General features: G+C 33.1%; 1 protein-coding gene across 2 annotated transcripts in view; it reads right to left on the bottom strand.

The window, feature by feature from the left end:
• Positions 1-1,829: 1,829 nt before the first annotated feature.
• METAP2 (methionyl aminopeptidase 2) overlaps positions 1,830-19,065 on the bottom strand; it is a 29,348-nt gene continuing 12,112 nt past the window's right edge. For both annotated transcript variants that reach the window (XM_010962749.3, XM_010962748.3), the window contains exons 4-11: positions 17,592-17,694; positions 9,274-9,435; positions 8,325-8,506; positions 7,218-7,312; positions 6,859-6,955; positions 3,828-3,931; positions 3,192-3,307; positions 1,830-2,518 (exon numbers count right to left, since the gene is read on the bottom strand). In XM_010962749.3, the coding sequence (XP_010961051.1) occupies positions 2,266-2,518; positions 3,192-3,307; positions 3,828-3,931; positions 6,859-6,955; positions 7,218-7,312; positions 8,325-8,506; positions 9,274-9,435; positions 17,592-17,694 (1,112 nt within the window). In that variant the 3' untranslated portion in view covers positions 1,830-2,265. The remainder of the gene's footprint in view (positions 2,519-3,191; positions 3,308-3,827; positions 3,932-6,858; positions 6,956-7,217; positions 7,313-8,324; positions 8,507-9,273; positions 9,436-17,591; positions 17,695-19,065) is intronic.

A 19,065-nucleotide genomic window follows, 5' to 3' on the forward strand; every position in this document is an offset into this window, starting at 1 on the left:
CTTTTTTAATTTCAAGGATTACTTTATATTTAGCGTCTACAACTTTTAGTACCTAATTTAGTGGGATAGTTTAAAAACACTGGAAGCTATGTTCATAATGGTACAGTTGCTTGTTTCAGTACTTATTACAATATATATATGAGAAAGAAATAGTGATTTTTTACTTTATTTTTAATCTCTTAAAACTAAAACCTACAGGGAAAGCTGTGTGTTGCACAAGGAGGGGTATATGAAACTCTACTCTATGCTCAGTTTTGCTAAAAATCTGAAACTGATCTAAAAAAGTTAAGTCTATTGAAATAAAACTAAAAAAACTAAAACCTAGCCAATGGACAGAAACATAGGCTTCTTATAGTTCACCTCAGTGTGGACTTGTACATTCTGCTAAGATGATCTAACAAAAAACAACGTGTTTTGATTGTAAAATAATTTACTAAAGGCACTATTGTTAAACATCAAACTATGTTACCAATAAGGTACATCATTGTAAACATAACAAACTGATTTCAAGAGATACATGGCTAGTAGGTAATACAATTTTTTTCTTAAGTAACAGCTTTCCTACTTAGAAGAATATCCCTTCCAGAGGCATGCAGTGATGCCATTGTTCGCAACAGTTACTTGGGAAGCGAGCTTGGAGCTCATACTTGGTCTGAGATCACTATTGCTAAAAATGTCTTAAAAGCTCCAAAATTCTTGCCTCATGGTCAATTCTAAAATTCTTGGGTTTAGAAATCAATACACTTTACACGTCCCACCAAAGCACACCAGAAAGGTATGGACTCAAAACCCAAAAAGAGCTAGCTGGAGGGTCCAAGCCCTGTAATGTGTCCAGGCATGAATTGGTGGGCTTTGCCACTAGCACATCATCACAGGAAATGGAGAAATTATTCAAAGGTAGCTACTGACCATTAGCACCATAATAAACATGGCTCATGTAGCTAAAAACTAGTTTAACCCTACAAAATAACATTCATTTATAGCTCTAATCTGAAAGAGCAGCTTTTTAATGTATAATAAATGATTTAGTACTTAAGTCAGGTTTCTCTTCCTATGAGAGAAATGTTAAACAGACAAACTAAACAGCATCCCAAAGGCAATCTTATTGTGCTAAAGCATATACAAATTAAGGCTTTACCCTGATACATAACAATTTTGAAACTACGTGGGAACATTCCCATAAAACATTTACACAAAATTCAAGCAATCTGTTCAAGAATTGGTTGTGGGGCTCAGTTCAAAGTATTATGCATCTTACATTCAACTTAAGCACTTAGCTGCTGTAAAAAGCATCACTGTAACCTCAGGTCCTGAAAACATCATCAATGTTATGAATCCAAGTTAGTCCAGGGGCAGGGTGTTAGAGAATGTGATTCAGTAATGGAAAAGCCTATAATTCAATTTAAATTTTCTAACTAGAACAAGATCTAAACATAAGTTCTCCTGTTTTTGTAGTTTTAAATGCCCTTATGGTTTAATGAGTAAGCTGAATACATTTCTTGATAAATACTACCACTGGACAAAGGATCTAAATGTTGAGATCTTACTAAATCAAGGTTTTAAGCTGGTACAATGTTCCTACTAAGTCATATTTCGATTAGATCTTTCCAGGATCAGGGAGAAAATGAAAGGCAAGGCAAAATATTCCTAAAGCTGTATATTAGTTTATGAAGAGTATACACATGTGTAGATCTTGTTTTAGCCACTATGTCAGCAGAAAAGTTTCGGTGTGGAGGTTTACAATCCAGAAAAAAGGCTCTACTTTTCCCTACATTAAGCTAAACTATTTCTTGTGCAGAATTATAACCACAGACATTGAAGTATAGCTCTCAGATCTGAAAATGTCTTTATTTTTTTTAGAAAATGGATTCCAGGAAAGTTAAAAAGCAATACCAGAGGGTATAGGTGCAGAGTCGGATGTAGTCATTCAAAGCATTCAATTAAGAATATGGCAATATAAATATCTGAAAAGCATCTCTCAGATATTTGAAACAAAATGTGTAAGTCATCCCTAACTAACTGAAGCTTTATAGCATTTCCTAGAAAGAGGGAAAACAGTTAACATTTGAAAGTCCGGAAAGCTTTTTCCTTGGTTAATTACGTTAAATGGTTTGCCTTTGATCAAATTCCTTCCTTTTTAAACATGGATAAAAGTATTACATAGGTCCACTGTTAAACAGACAACATGTTGCAAATTAATTCTGGTATAATGTATTCCAACAAAGCTTAGAAAATGAAAGATGTTGCGGTGGCTTTGGACTAAATTTAATAGTCATCTCCTCTGCTGACAACTTCTTTACATGTTGGACGCAAAAGTATGGTATGTTCAAACTGTGCTGTATATGATCCTTTAATGTCACATAACGGTGGATATGGATCTACAATGCCCAAGTCACACAGATTCTTCAGAGCCATCAAGTATTTACTTTCTCCCAAGCGATCCAGCCATCTGCGGCAGAAGGCAAGGGTGCCAAAGTTTTCATTGATGACATTTAACAAGTGTTTCGTTCTTGGAAGCCTAAGAGGAAAAAATCCAAAATTAATAGTTGGCAAAAAGTTACCAACTCATTTCTTCCACTAAGGAAAACTCAAACGGAAGTTATGACTCAATAATTACAGTTCAAAACACTTTTTTGTTGCCTCCTTCAACATTCAAATATCAGAATGGGTTACCAACCCACACACAATTATAGATGGCAGCTGAACAGGAGACCAACTAAAGGCTATCTTATGTTTATATGTCTATGCACGTGTGTGTTTTAAATTCTAAGTACAGACTCAGTAGTAGTATAATGGTGGGAATTTCCCTTTTTGTGCATCAAAGTGAAAGACCTGCACATAAAGATGTTTCAACCATCTCCAAAAAGTTAGGGGAAAAAAAGTAAATAAAAACATAAAGTTTACCAATGGGAAAGTATTAACAACAAAAACCTAAGAATGCCAGCAAAATGATCATCTCTGAAGTTATGATTACTGGAAACTAGATATGAAGAGAATACTTATTCTCATCTCAGTTAAAATTTTTAACAGGCCAATTTTTTTTTTGATGAATTATAGAAATCCACAGAACTATTGCTGGGCTACAGAAACGTGCATTTATTAATATACCACTGTGGATACCTGTCAAATTTTTTAAAATGCTATTAACGGGGAAGAGAAACTCACCAGTTATATAAAAAAAAGTCTCTCACCTTATTGGCACATGTCCAACATCAAAATTTTTCATGTAATGTGAACATTCCATATCATCATGAACAACGCCTTTTCCTGTGCTACCAAAGGTTTCAATGGCATACACTTCTCCTTCCTAAAACATACATAAGGGTTGGAGGAGAGAAGAAAAATTCAGAACTAATCAAAATTCCCATCTCTTAACTTCAGGCTGAGGTATTCCTCACTTCATGTAAAACAACAACAACAACATAAAATATCGCCTGGCAGTCCTTTTCCACCTTCTCCTGCTTTATCTTCTTAGCACTTTCTAGTCAGTCTGTCATCCTATTAAAATTAGGCTTTACATGGGCAGGGAATTTTGTTTTGTTCACTATGACATTCTGTGCCCTACTAAAGAGACAAGAACCTAAGTAATGCTCAATATTCTCCAAGTATGGAATAAACTTTCATATACCCCACTTCCACAACTGATTGGGCCCCAGTCCAACCAGACACAGTCTGCAAACTCACACAGCCCAATTCCTGTTGGGGTAAGCATGGATGGGAAGTTAATTTTGCTCAATGTACTATATACTCAACTGCCACTAACTTTAGTTTGGAGAAAAAGTCAAAATGCTTCACAGAGGAACAGTGTTAATTAAGGGCATACACACCTCCATTCTTGTTGCCTCTCCTCCTTTCACAATGGGCACTGTCTTCCCAGCATGTATTCTATATGGCCCAATTGAATGTCCATTTAAATTACGAATTGGTTTCACTGGAATAATAGGGGAAAAAAAAGTTATTCAGGGTCTCTAAAAGCGCAGACAGATATCTTGGCCTTTTAGTACACAGTTTAAGCATTTATTTCAAAATCAGATATGGCTCTATTAATCTCACACTAAGATACTTAAATACAAATTGGAAAACTGATGGGATACCAAGATACTTATTGCAATGTTATTGACTGAAACTTAGGAGTAAGGGGAGATGATGGAAAAAGAATAAACTATGTGATGACATAATGGGGGTCTCATCTAGGGAGGTATTGTTAATAAAAATATAGTCATAAAATGTCATGTACACAATCACTACAAACATGGAAAAATGTATTTTTATATTATGGACCAAAAGTACGTGAAAATGAAGATTCTGTGTCAAAATAATAGGATTATGAAATGTTACATTATATTATTACATCAACATTTCAAATGCTAAAAAAGAAAATCTACACAACCCCAAGGTCCTGATCAATGATAGAATGAACAAATTGTGAGTATATTCTCACAATGGAACATTTACTCAACAATAAAAACAAAAAGCTAGGGATAAACTGAACTGAAATAAAACCTAAAGAAAAAAATGAGCAAAAGAAGGCACAATTATATACATACTGTGCAACACACACACACAGAGTTCAAAATAAAGTATAATTATACTATTGTTTAGGAATGCATAATTAGATGATAAAGACAAACAAAAGCAAAATACAAATACTTCAGTACTCAAGGTTGGTTTATGAGAAGACGGCGGCTGTAACTGAGAAGGGGTATATAGAACTGAGGGGCTTCTGTAATGCTGGTAATATTCTATTTCTAAAGGAGTGAGGTTACACAGCTTTTACAATTGTTTAGTTGAATTTTTTTTTGAAGTTTTATGTTGTGTGTATTTTATTATATTTCACAATAAAAGTTTAAAAAAAATCTAGTTCTACAGATTCTCAATAAGAGCTACCTTTCTTCAAGGGCAAAATTAGGTAGTAATGTTCTTTTCAAATCTGTAACAATGAAACAATGACAAGCATATTACAAATTTAGCAGGTGGCACAGCAAAATAAAACAACTAGCTCTTCAAAAAAATCTTCCTTCTTATATAAATGATAAGCTAAATTTATTTTGAAATTCAGCAATCATTATTTGTCTAAGAGCTGGCAAACTGATGGCACAGGCCAATCAAAAACAAATTTAAATTAAAAACTTTCTTAGCCATACCAACCTATCGTATATAACCAAGTTACACAGAAGAAGCAGGGCTCAGGGATAGCCATTTATGCAGTATACAGACTGTGGTCAGTGGCAGGCTAATTTTGGATCCAACAGCTTTAAAGGTAATTTTCCAATTCTATAGCTTCTTGACCAAGGTAAATAAAACCACTCCCTTGACAGCTCAGTTCTTTTATGCGGTTTTGGGGAACTGCTTCTTAAAGTTCAACCTACAGACTATTTCTTCATCTTCCCAATGTCATTATTTGTCCATACCCTCTGTTTAAACCAGTAAAAATGAATTCTGCCACCCTTAACTAAGAACCCTGATAAATACAATAATGCGTATAAAAGAATAAAACCTAAGATGTTGCACTGGCTTAGTGGAAGAGGTAAAAAGGCACATATTAAGGATTCCAACACTGCAGGCTAGAGTTGTTATGTGGTGACTAAACCTCATGTCAAACTGTCACCTAATATACCTTGAAAGGCAGACCACATGCCAACCAAAGGTGCACAATTCAGAGAAAATATAAGGGAAAGTTGACTTGAGAGGTACCTGAACAAGTATTACTTGTTGTGGCACCAATCCCAAAACTGGGAGTGGGAAACAACAAATATTTGTTAAATACTAATAAATTCCAGGCATTGTCACAAAATTTACATTTCTCAAAAACAAAACAAAACAAGATATCATGAATCCTGCTGAAGTCAAAGAAATTTAGGTTCTTAGAGGTTACAGAATTTTTCTAAGCTCAAATATAGACCTGCCTAACCCCAAAGCATGTTTTCTTCATTATCCCATAACATCTCCATCCAAGTGCGAGGGGTCTTAAGAATTTGTGATTTCTACAGATGTTCATAGATTTAAGGATCTGTAAGAGAGCAACAAGGACAGGCACTGTTAGGTGTCAGAGGAAGAACCACTGAGCAGGTGGCAGAGCACCACAGTCTGTAAGTGTCAACAGAGGACTGCAAAGTGCTGCACGATGTAAATTTACTGAGGAGCAAGGAAGCATGAGAAGTCTCCACTCAAAGGATCATAAAGGGGAGTCAGGTTCTGGTTAAAGAAATGCAGGAAATATTCTGTAAGAAAGGTTTTAAGGCAAGAGTTACAGAGAGCAACGAGGACAGATTAGGAAGGAGGACGGCAGCTAGAGAGTGATCAGATAGATCATGGGAGTTGGAGAAAGGCTGGAGTGACAGGACCAGAAAGTACAGGTGAATCTGGAGCTGCGTACCTAAGGCACTGGCTGGGAAAGACTAGGCAGCAAAAGGAATAACGACTATAGGAAAAACACACAAGGAATTAACCGGCCTCTAAATTTTAAATTCAACTTAAAAAAAAAAAAAAAAGAAAAAAGAAAAGAAAACAATGGGGAGTCATTAATGAAAAGCCTCTGGCTTCTGTTTGAGCCTAGTCACAGAAAATCCAGCCTACATTTTGGCCGCTCTGGGGTAACTCCTCAGGTTGTCTTCTCAACAGTACCAGAGTAGTTTAACAACAGTTCCCAGGTAGTGACCACAGAATTCCTACCATGAACAGGTCATTTCTCCTGTTTTCTCTTTATATTCCCAATTCCCAAGAGATAAAGATGAAGCAGCTGACTCAAAAAAAAAAACAAAAAAACAAAAAAAAACACACTTTTTATACTACCTTGCAAAATTAATTTTGCCGAAGTCACACATATTTCAAAGTAAGTTGTACTTTTAGAGAACACACCTTGATAGGTCTTCCCATCTATTTCAACTTCATAGGACTCCATAACTTCTTGGATGGCCTCACCAACATCACAAAGACGGACATCAATTCCAGCACACTAAAAACAGAATCAGGTACACTCTTGTTCAAAGTGCAAAATATAACCGCAACTTAACTTCTTAGTATCTTAAGGGATAAAATAAGGGATAAGCAGAAAAGCTGCTTTGCACATTATAACTTCCTCCATAAAAGCCTTTGTTATTATAATTACCTACTTAAAATCCTAAGGATGGTGAGCCAGTCTTACATAGCCCAGACTTTAAACAGGCTATAAAGTGCTCAAAATGTGTTGAATGAAATGGTGCTTACAGTTCACATACCTTTATTCCAGTGTTAGTGGCATCTTTTACAGCTTTTAATAATGTATCATATTTGGGATTAAAAGTAACAGTAAAAGCACAGTCAATAATTCTACCTGAAAGAGAAAATTCTTCTTTATTAGCTAGTCAATTTATCTAACTTTATAGCATCTACTCTATTAATTAATCTTGCTAGTTAACAGAAAAATAAAATGACAGGCTCAATTGAAGGCAGCACTGCAAATACCAAGACAACATTCACAACTGAAGGGGAAAAAACTGTAAATAACTTATACAAAGGCTCTGGAATGAAAAGTTAATTCCAGGGTTAGTATACATTATTTCAAAATAGCACCAATTCATTATTTACCCAGGCAGTTACGCAAAAATAAAAACAGACACAAATCAAAGGGAGAAAAGCCTGGGGAAATAAGAAACAGCAAAGCAGGCAGAGAAAATGTATAGGTCTACAGAACACTATCAGTCAATCTAGCTTCCCCAATTTGGTAAAACTTCAGGTAAGTAGCTGAAGCTTTGATTTCTCATGTGTTAAGTGAGATTAAAAGGTACTTATCTAACAGGGTTTGGGAGAGAATTCAGAAAAGCTAACAGTTATATAAAGATTGGTAAACTCAAAGGTTCTAAGTAAATATTTGTTATTATACAAATAAAAAATGTTTGAAGCAATGATCTGCATGAAGATGTAAGATTCTATTTTTCGGGGGGAGGATATATAGCTCATTGGTAGAGTGCATGCTTAGCATGCACAAGGTTCTGTGTTCAATCACCAGTACCTCAATTAATTAATTAAATCTAGTCAACCCCTCCCCCAAAGAAAGTTAAAAAAATTTTTTTAAAAAGCAAAAAAAAAAAAAAAAAAAAAAAAAAAAAATCTATTTTTCATGCCTCGATACAACAGGTAATAAACCTCAATTACCCAACAGTTTTCATTATACTCCATTCAGTAAGTATGCTTTACAGTAAACCTTAACATCTGCCTCAACAAAGCTCTACTAAAAAGTGAGGCATCAGGAAGAAAATGTTGAGAGTTAGTATCTATAGCCCCATCCAACAGAGACAAGACTAGAGATCAGGAGAGTAGAGTGGGAATTATTTCTAAAAACTTACCACTAATATGTGTTCCAAAGTCTATCTTACAGATGTCATCATATTGTAATACTGTTGTATCACCAGCATTGGGAGTATAATGGGCAGCACAATTATTCAGAGAACATCCAGTGGGAAATGCCAGGCCTGCATTTAATCCATTCTCTTTTATTAGTTTTCGTGAACAGTCTTCCAACTTTTCACTTAAAAAAAAAAAATGTGTTTACTTTCACATTCTTACCCTTATTTATATACCTTACAGCTCATCAAGTCCAGAAAGTTTACTAAAACTCTTAAATTACTTTTTGGAAGTGATATAAGCACCTTGTGGATATGAATAAATAACAGTTCTGTGATGCTACAAAAACAATAGCCAGTTCATTTTTAAAAGATAAAAAAGAATTTAATTCCACTAGAAATCTGAAGAAACAGAACAACACGATCCACTTTCAAATTAGTTTACTAGGAAGTAAGATTCTTGACTAAGACTAATTGAAATGCTGATCACAATTTATTTTCTCAATGCTGCATGTTTTGAAACTTCTTGGAATCAGAGAATTAAGCTGCTTTTTATAGCTAATTATTTCTCAAGGGGAAAATTGAAGAAATAATTTCTTTTATTGGTTTCTTCACTGCATTATCAAAGTTTTGTGTCCCAGAATCATTAATTTAATATGAATTGCTGGACAGCAAAATAACAGATTTCCAGATAGAAAATAAGAATCAAGTAATGCGTACATTTGCACATTTGAGTGTACATGAGAACAAAATAGGATGGATTCGATGAGGTGTAAATGTCCTCTTATGGTTTCCTCATTACACTGAGACTACAAGAATTTAGAAGGTATTACTAAAAGCTTCACTTCAAGTTTTTTGGCAAAGTAGTAATAAAAGCCAAACATTACAACTGAAGAGTTAGCTCCAAAAAATTTTTTTCTATCATGTTCTTATAAAAACACATTCCTTTTACCAGATTTCTATCATTGTCATCCCAGGCTTGATCCAGCTCATAACATATTTTCTAACTTGTCGATGTGCTTCTGCAGCTTCTCGAAAATCGTTCCAAATTTCTTCACTAGCTTGATCTAATGCTTTCTTTTCTTCACTTGTAGTTCTCCAAGCAGCTGTTCGCCTTTATAGTATGCATAGTATAGCATTAGTCACTTAAGAAACAGCAAAATAAACATAAAAGCAAAGAGATAAAAATATACTAAGATATTTTAGACAAAAATTACATGTTGCTTCTTTTATTAAAAGTCAGCAAAGATTCTGAAATACAAGTACCCACACATTTGCAGTCAAGCAAGCAATCAAGTTAAACCGTTTGTAAGACTAAGGAAAAAATATCCTCAAGTGAGATTTCGTTCATAGTCAGAGGGACTAATACCCTGCCACACAAAATAAGACAAAAGGAGAAAACCAGCAAAGTCAGAAAAGAGTCCTAGAAATGAAGCAGAAGGGAGAAAAAAGTCATCCTTCCACTTGCAGTAACATAAATTTTAAGAAACCTCAAAAAAATGCAACAAAAATTAGCAAATAATAATCCAAAGACTTGACCTGGCAATCTGCATACATCTTCCTCAAAACTATTACGTGCTTTTCCAAGATTTTTCTTATTGTTTGTATACTAAAGTTTTTATATTTTAAAATTTCCAAGTGTAACAGATTTTTATATTCAGTATCTGGAAATGAGAAGATCAACTCACTCCCTTTTTATGCAGCACATTTCAAAAACAGTAACTGTTTTCAAATGAAAATCTTTTTTTTTTAAGTTATAACCTTCACAGATTCTTAAGCAATACTGAATACAGAGCTCACAAATCAGTGATCACTGCGGTATAAATCATACTTGGTATAAAAGTGATGCCTTCAATAAATTACTAACTGCCTCAAAGCTAGTGGCCAGCAAACTGGTGTGCAGGCAAATCCAGCCTAACACTTGTTTTGTAAATAAAATTTTATTGCAACAGATGCCCAATCATTTACATACTGTCTATAGCTATTTTCATGCTCCAACAGCAGAACTGAATTAACACTCAAGACCTGAAATATTTACTTTAAGGGACTTTACAGAAAAGTTTACCCAATTGCTCTAAACTACAGCTCCCTAAGTTAATGACCCAAAATGCTTTCTGAGTTTTTGTGTGTCACTGTCATCAAGTTCATGATGACTTTCTACTGCAGCAGCATCAACATCTACTACCTCCAGATTTTATAAAGTTGTTACAAAGGCCCAAAGGAGCCGTCCTATGTGAAATTGGCAGTATTAAGAGTCACAGAGGCTTCTTTGGCTTGTCTACTGTTTGCAGATGTATTTTGGATCTATCTACTGATGTTATCAGATAACTGAAATATTACAGTACCATCAATTTAAGGTCAATTTTAAACTCCTTAAATACTTAAATGTGTATCAATTACTTGTACAGGAATAGTAAAAAAACTAAGAGGCAATTTCTAATCAAAGTATTCAAACACCCTCAGACTAGAAGGCAGGAGGATAAGATCCTTTAAAAAGTATATTTTCACAATGTAACTCAACCTTTTTCAGCTGCAGTATATACTTATAGCTGCTCACTCCATGCTGGGACAGGCAAGCCATAATCTCCTAACCTCTAGCTGTAACTCTAGCTGTCTCTCTCCTACAAATCCAAAAATCTTTCCTGGAAACCAGGAACCAAAATGCTCTAAGAGTAAATCATTTTGGGGCACAAGAGTACTGGCTTTATTCTCAAATCAATCTTTAAACAGTATATGTCACAATTCCTCATCTTTCACAGGGGCCATAACTCTGGCGCATATATCACAGCCATACCTGACAATAAAGGTTGAAGTACCCTCTACTTTAAAAGTCAAAGATCTTGTGGAAAGTAAAAATACCAGTTTTTACTCTAGAGTGGAAAGATAAAAAGACTATGTCCACAGGGAACTTGATGGATGTCATGCATTGTAGGACTGTGAAAATGGAATTGGTCAATGTTAATTTCCATTTCTTCTCCTCAAACAACCCTCAGATCCTTCAAATCCACTTCCTATATGTTAAAACGTAAGTATAATTAAATTTCAAATGCTATTTCATCGCAGAACCAGAACATAGTACAACAGATCCCCAATACTGAATTCAACAGATCTCACATGAATACCTTACATTTCTGAAGGTTGCATGATTGACTGGCTGACTCTTAATAAGCAGTGGATTTTTCAAAAGATTATAGAATGTTCTGTAGTTAGTAAAGAACTATCAATCAAAAATTGGATTAAAGTAATTATTTTGCTAAGTCTTGAGTTCAAGTTGAAAGTCATTAGTAATATTCGAGAAATCTATTGCCAGAATCTATAATTATAATTCCAGGCCCAAATGAAAGACAAAGAATATATTGAAGGAATCTCTCCCTTTTCCTAAATTTGATTTTTTAGACAGTCAGTCTATTCAACAAAAACATATAAATTAATAAGGTAAGATGAAAAAACCAGTCTGGTCATAACAATTATTCCAAAAGGCAATTAATTAAACTGAGTCAAGTTAGATATGCTTTTTTAGAAAAATGTCTGTAAAACAAAATTATCAGAACTGCCTGAAATAGAATCTGTAAAGAAAGTTGTTTATAGAGCATGTAAATTCTTCAAACCTCTGATATTTTTGACTCCTTTTAATATTTCATTTTTACTAGTGGATATATTAAAAGCAGAAAAATATAAGTAAAATCAAAAGATACAAACAAATGTATAAGATTATTAATTTCTAACAGTCACAAACATTTGTGAACTCATTGTATGGGTAACTTAAAAGTAATTATATTTGCATTCTTAAAGCACTACATGCCACGTTAACAAAAACCATTTAAAATGCTTATCTTTAGCCCAGAAATAATTAAGAATGTATGCAGATATGGGACACTGAAACCTGGTCTTAAAGAGAAAAAGAAAGCATGTTTTAACTCTGCCAATAAGAAAAAAACTATAGTTGATGTTCAGCCAGTAAAGGAAAATTCTTCTTATAGAATGATGTCAGCTAAAAAATGTAGAAGGAATGACAGAATAAGAAATTCACCATTTTGCTGTCCCTGTGAAATAACCAATAAAGCAAGAATCATCAATGGATATTAAAATAATTAAGTAAAAAGTTGTTGGAAAAAAGGATATTCCAACAGTACCAAAGGTACCCCACAGATCGCTTGGTAACTGCAAAAAGAACAAAGTGCCTTTAAAAAAGAAACAGCTGGCTGTCACCACATGAACCAAGTGATCAAATACAGTAAAACTAATGAAACAATCTGACATTATATCTGATTAAACAGACTGATACAATATGAAATACACAATATCACTTATGATACATCCCCATCAAATATGTTTAATCTAAATTTAATCTAAGCTTTTGTAAGTAATTTCAGTTTACAGAAAATACAGGAATAGAGAAAAAAGTCCAATGACACCACAAGGAAAACAACTGGAGAAATTCCTGAATGAGTCTTTCTAAACTACGTTGTCTCTTCTAAGTCAGTGCAATGGAAGAGAAAAAAGTAGGGATTCTAACTAAACGCAATGTATGAACTAAAAAGTGTTCCAGGGACAAAGAGGAAAAAAATTCTAAATCTAACTAGGTATTTACATGATACTGAGAAATTCTGAGGAGATGCTTGAAATTTTTAGAAGTGAGGACTCAAAATAAATAAGACATTTTTAAATGGCCCAGCTTAAAAAAAAAAAAGAAGAAGAAAAAAAGAAAAGAAAATCAACAATAACAAAAACACATACATACAGAGATTGAGTATATATGGCAAAATGTTAAGAACTATTCAATTTAGGTAGTGAGTTCATTATACTACTTTTCAATCTTTCTATTTGTCTGGAATTTTTCACTATAAAACTATGTTGGAAACAACAAAGACATTTATCTCAGCATTACTTATAACAGCAAACAACTAGAAATAAACAGTTGTATGTCCAATAAGACTGGACAAATAAATTATGGTATGCACACAGATGTGCAAATTATTCAGCCATTAGAAGTACTGTTGGTTTCTTTACTAACATGAAAACAAATTTAAAAAAGGATTATAAAGCTGTTTGTAGTATAGTTCTATCTTGAAAAACATTCCCAGAAATGTATAATACACATGTATAAGAGAGGCTTTAGAGACAGAAAAACAATATGTTAACAGTGGTTTTAATTCACAGGCAGAATTAAGGAAAATTTTATTTTCTCCTTTTTGTTCATCTGTATTTCCTAATTGTTCTATAATATGTATTACTTATAAAATTAACAACTGTTCCAAAAAACTCCCTACAAAATTTACAGATATCAAGAATTTCAAAATAATTCTTCATTCTACTTCTAGAGATCTAGAATAAGAGAAAAATCAGATCCAATTAACATATTAAGATGTTCATCACAGAATTTTTTCTAATGATAAAAAATTGAAAACACTATAAATGTTCAAAACTAGGGAAATAACTAAAAATTATGCTAGATATGAAACAGAACAGCATTACAGCCATTAAAAATTGGTTTCAGAGAATTTTAATGATACAAAAAACACATATAGAATGTTTAATTTTTTAAAGGGCAATAACCATCCTAGTAAAAACTGATTCAGACAAAGATCACAGATTTCTACACATCAGGAAGATGTTCCTAAAGAAAGATATTTACATTCTTAAGGTAATTTCCCACAAATTACTAATTACAAGAGGAAAAACAGTAATGATACACTAGAGAAACTAGATAACCTTATCCAAGTGATAAAAACTGACATACTGTGACTTCAGACATGACAACCCTGAAAAGAACACAATAGCTACTCATCTAGTATTCCATCCAAAGATGCACTATTGTCAAACAGTTCAGAAAAACAGTATGTGTACAGATACATCAATGTAACATTTTCCCACATTTGTCTTCTATCTTTCTATCTTATAAGGACAAAATGGAGTGTTATGTGTATATTATACATAATATAAATAACATATTCCATTGATTGAGAATAATAAAATGTGTGAAAAATGTTAAAGAGAATCTGAGAAAGGTATGCAGGAGTTTTCTGAACTATTTTCACATTATGGGATTACTTCTGCTAAGTATGAAATTATTTCAAAATAAAAAGTTAAAAATAATGCACTCAACCTGGGTGGTAGTTACACAGGTGAGCTCTTTGTGACAATTCATGCAATTTTCAATAAGTTTATTAAAAAGACAAGGAAAGCAAGATACAAAACTATACTTAATACTCTACCAAATCTGTAAGAATACTGACTCTATTTACAAATAGACAAAACTGATTATATGAATGTCAAAAATATATCGAGATTTATGAAAGAATAAACAATCAAAATATCTTCATTTCTTTTGTATTTCTCCAGGAGAGCACACAACACTGTTTTCAATATTTAAGAAAAGTATTACCCCAAAATTATAATACATAATTTTTTCCTCTATTGTTTCAAAAACTGAAGTTATCCTGCCTATTCAATGTTTAATTTGCAATAAAAAATGACAGAAAAAAGGGAGAGGTAGTTTCTAAGATTTATAAAATCTCAATTATTTTTTCTTATATTAAATATTACTTTAAGTATTCCACATACTCGTGTTTTTAAAAATATTAACAATCTGTTAACATGTAAAGGACATCAATGGCATTCTCTGACTTTAGCAATAAACATACAGAAATGAAAATAGGAATAAAAATATTTCATTTACATCAGTAGCAAAACCATAAAACACTTAAGAATAAATTCAACAAAAAAGGGACAGGAACTACATTAAAAAAAAAATTAGAGTAATGGATAAGACAATGTGATACAACTGTCAGTTTTCTGAAACAAATAAATACAATGCAATTCCAATCAGAATTCTAAGGGCATTCTTCTGTGGATATGTGTTAGGACTAAAAATAGCTAAGAAAAGTAAAGAACTGTTTTCGGTTGTGTGTGTATGACAGAGGATCAAGACTTGCTTTATCTAATTATCAAAAGGTACTATAAAGTTTCTGATATCAAATCAAAGTAGTATTAGCATAGAAACAGACAAACAGATGAGTGGAACAAAATAATACAGAAACTGGTTCCATTATATAAGAGAATAGTTCCATTACATGAGAATAGTATATGGTAGAGGTGGTCATTCAATTAAACAGAATGAATTATTTAATAAACAATTCCAGCACAACTGACTATCCATTTGAAAGAAAATAAAATCAGCACCCCCAACCTTACACAAAAATTCTAGACCAATTAAAGATGTAATAAAACACAAAACAGAGTTCAAGAAAACAGAAGATACTGCTAGGAACCCAGAAGTACAAAGTATGAACATATACTGTATTTAAAATCTTTAAACTTCTGGAAGAGCTTTAAAAAAACAAAAAAGCCAACAATCAAAATATGCTCAAAATCACTAGCAATATGGGATTCATGAAGTATTAATATATTCTTTGATTCAGCAATCGTGCTCCTGAAAAACTATCACATAATAAAACTGCCAGCACATAAGGAGATATATATATCTCTATATATATACACACATATGTATGTAACACATATATGTATATACTTAGAGATGCTTATTGCAAATGATTTATATGGCAAAAGAAATTGGAGGCAAAATGAATGTTCATCAACTAGAAAATGGTGGCATAAAGTATGGTATATTCACACCATGGAATGTTACACGGCCACTCAAAAGAATAACAGCTATTCTGATTGACTTAGAGGGATACATAGTCCTGAATGAGAAAAGCAAGGTGGAGGAAGAAAGTGTGCCTATGATTCCATTTTTGTAAAACAAATAATGACTAACACTCTCCTCATATAAACAGACATAGATGTACACATACATGAGCATAGAAAAATACGGAAGGCTACCTGCTAGGTGGTTACATGGGTCTGGAAGGGAGGGAAGGAAGAAGAAACAAGCAAAAAAAAAAAAAAATTAAAAATATTATATTAAAAGTAAGTGTGATCACATCATATGTACTATGAAAATTTATGTAATTAATGTGAAATTACATGTCTGTGACATTCTAAAAATAGATGTTTTAAGATAGGGATAGTGACTGATGTATTCAAACTGAAAGAAAAGATGCCCAGGCCATAAAATATAACATCATGTTCCTTTCCAAACTTAAAGAAAAACAATGATGTCTTTATAGGTCAATTAAACAATGCTACAGTAGAAGCTTTCTTAACCAACTACTGCAACCACTGGATTAACCAATGCTCTTTATTCCCTCTGTAAATCATACTACTATCCACTGTATTCTGAATATCAGTGGTTAACAGGTTCCTGTTCTGAATAGTAACAGCAGCTAACACTTAATGCTTACTATGTGTGTCACTACTTTAAAACGCTTTACATATATTATTCTTCACAACAACACTATGAAGTACCCATTTTATAGATGAGGAAATGAAAGCATAGACAAGATAAATTACTTGCCCAAGTCACAAAGCTAGTAAGTGTTACAACTGGGATCCAATGTGGATAGTTTGGTCCCAGTTTCCACACTCTTTAACTAAAATCTATATGCCACTATGTCTGTCGACCAGATGAAATATATCCATTCAGAATACTTCCAAGCATCAGGTGATTTGTGTAAGTCATTTGTACTTGCTATTGTAATTATGTAATTTAATTATATATTACATAAAAAGAATTGTTTCTATGAAAACTAAACTGACTACTCAGTGAAGTCTCAACAAAGGCATGTCATCAAAAAATACTACTGTCAAACGAAACTATGAATGATCTCAGGAAAAAAAATGTAAAGCTGTAGGGATCAGCACTCAGATTACTTAGTCCTCGCTCGTCACAGAAACTCAAAATGCAATAGACTAATAGACAATGCATTATGGATACAGTGCATGGAGGGGAAAAAAGTGGAATCCAATGCAAATCCATGCTCAAATATCAAGAATAATGAGAAACAAACATTTGTTTCAAGTTAACTTTTATCAGTAAAGATTTTTGTGTGTGTGATACTTTAACATACTTTTTTGACGAACCAACTACTACTGGTCCCAATCATTTTGGTTTATTAATCTATTTATGTAGTGGAGGTACTGGGGCTTGAACCCAGGACTTTGTGCATGCTAGGCATACACTCTGCCACTGAGCTGTAAGTTCCCCCCCAATCATTTTGGATAAGAGGGCTTCTACTGTATTTTCTCCGTAACAAATTCACAAGCTGTTTATTAAGGTACTAGAACAAAGTTCTAAGAATAATCAAATCTGCTTTATTGCTAAACTACAACTTTCAAAAGTCAAACTGGAAGTTATCTTATTATCCTTACCCATCTTGTGTGGGTGGGTACTCGCATTCTTGTCCTTTGGGAAATACACCATTAGGATACAGGTCACATATTGGAACTGAGGGAGGGTCTGTTTGAACTTTTGCTGTGAGATACAAATAAAGCATTAGCTTCCGTAGTTAAAAATAAAATCAAGCAGTTATCATTACTATTTTTCTCAGTTCCTAATGGTTATTATATGCCCTAATTTCAAGGAACCTCCTTGCTATCACTTTACAGTTAAAAACAGAAGATACATCATCATGCTAGCCACCTCCTCTGCTTGGGAATAAAAATACTCAACTCCTCAGAACTCCATTATGTATTTAAATAGTATATGCCTTGGCAGAAAGTATACTTCTAATGTTTTTGTCTTCATTTACTATACTGGAAATGAAACAGCATGTAGAGGCTGGCTTTCACATGTAAAAATCAAAGAAGCAACAACAACAAAAATAAATTCTATAGCAATAAAGTAAAAATATAAAGCTATTATGTATTAATAAAGTAGGTTAAAAACTTATTTCAAGGGTAGATTGGATGTAAAGTTAAAGTGTATACACATCCAGTGCTAAAAGACTTTAGGTAGCCATAAACAAATTTCCAGATACTTCAAAAAAGCTATGGTGCTTAGCTTACGTTTTAAGAACATTATTTCCCTAACTATAATTTAAGACACCAGTGCTCCAAAATTTTTAAAAATATTTAGAAATCTGTTTTCCAAAAATCTGTTTAAATATGTAAGAACTAGTTATACAGTTCTTATTCTAAGAACTTTCTTTTAGTAATAAATGCTGAATCCAAGGAATGTTAGGAAGTTGCATAACAGTTAATTTATGCAATAATATGTGACTTTTGATGTATACCTGTGCAGCATTTACCAAGTATTGAGTTGAAGAGTGTGATTTTTCTTTTGATTATAGCTGGTCTTATATTATGGATTTTTGTCTTAAATTTTAACACATATTTTAGGGTTTTTTTTTTTTCCCTAAGAGGGGGAAAAAAGACACATATAAATAAAAATATGACCATTTACTAAGCCAAAGCATTTACCTATGGAACCATTTTTTGGTTCCCTCTTTTAATTCAAACAGTATTTCATGAGTACCAACTGTTTCCTTCTTTTAACACATTTAAAAGTGTTCTATGGGCAAATATCTTTGGGAAATACTGTTTTAGGCTCCTCCTAAGAGGGAACGTTAAAAATTTGAAATCAAAAAGGACTTCAGAGGTCATCTAATTTAGCCTCACAATGAAATCCAGGAACCCCCCACCTAGCACCCCTGACAGATAGCACTAAGTGCCTCACAATGGAAGCAGTCACTATCTCCTAAGCTAAAATCCATTCGTTTGGAGACAACTGTAACTATTAGAAAGGTCTTTCTACACTAATCTCCCTGTTACTTTCCTCTGTCAGTTCTACGTTTATTCTTTGCAGTTAAAAAAATTTTACTTTTCATTTCTACTGTTTCCTTCT

This window comes from Camelus bactrianus, chromosome 12 (genome assembly GCF_048773025.1).
Source record: "Camelus bactrianus isolate YW-2024 breed Bactrian camel chromosome 12, ASM4877302v1, whole genome shotgun sequence".
NCBI lineage: Eukaryota > Metazoa > Chordata > Mammalia > Artiodactyla > Camelidae > Camelus > Camelus bactrianus.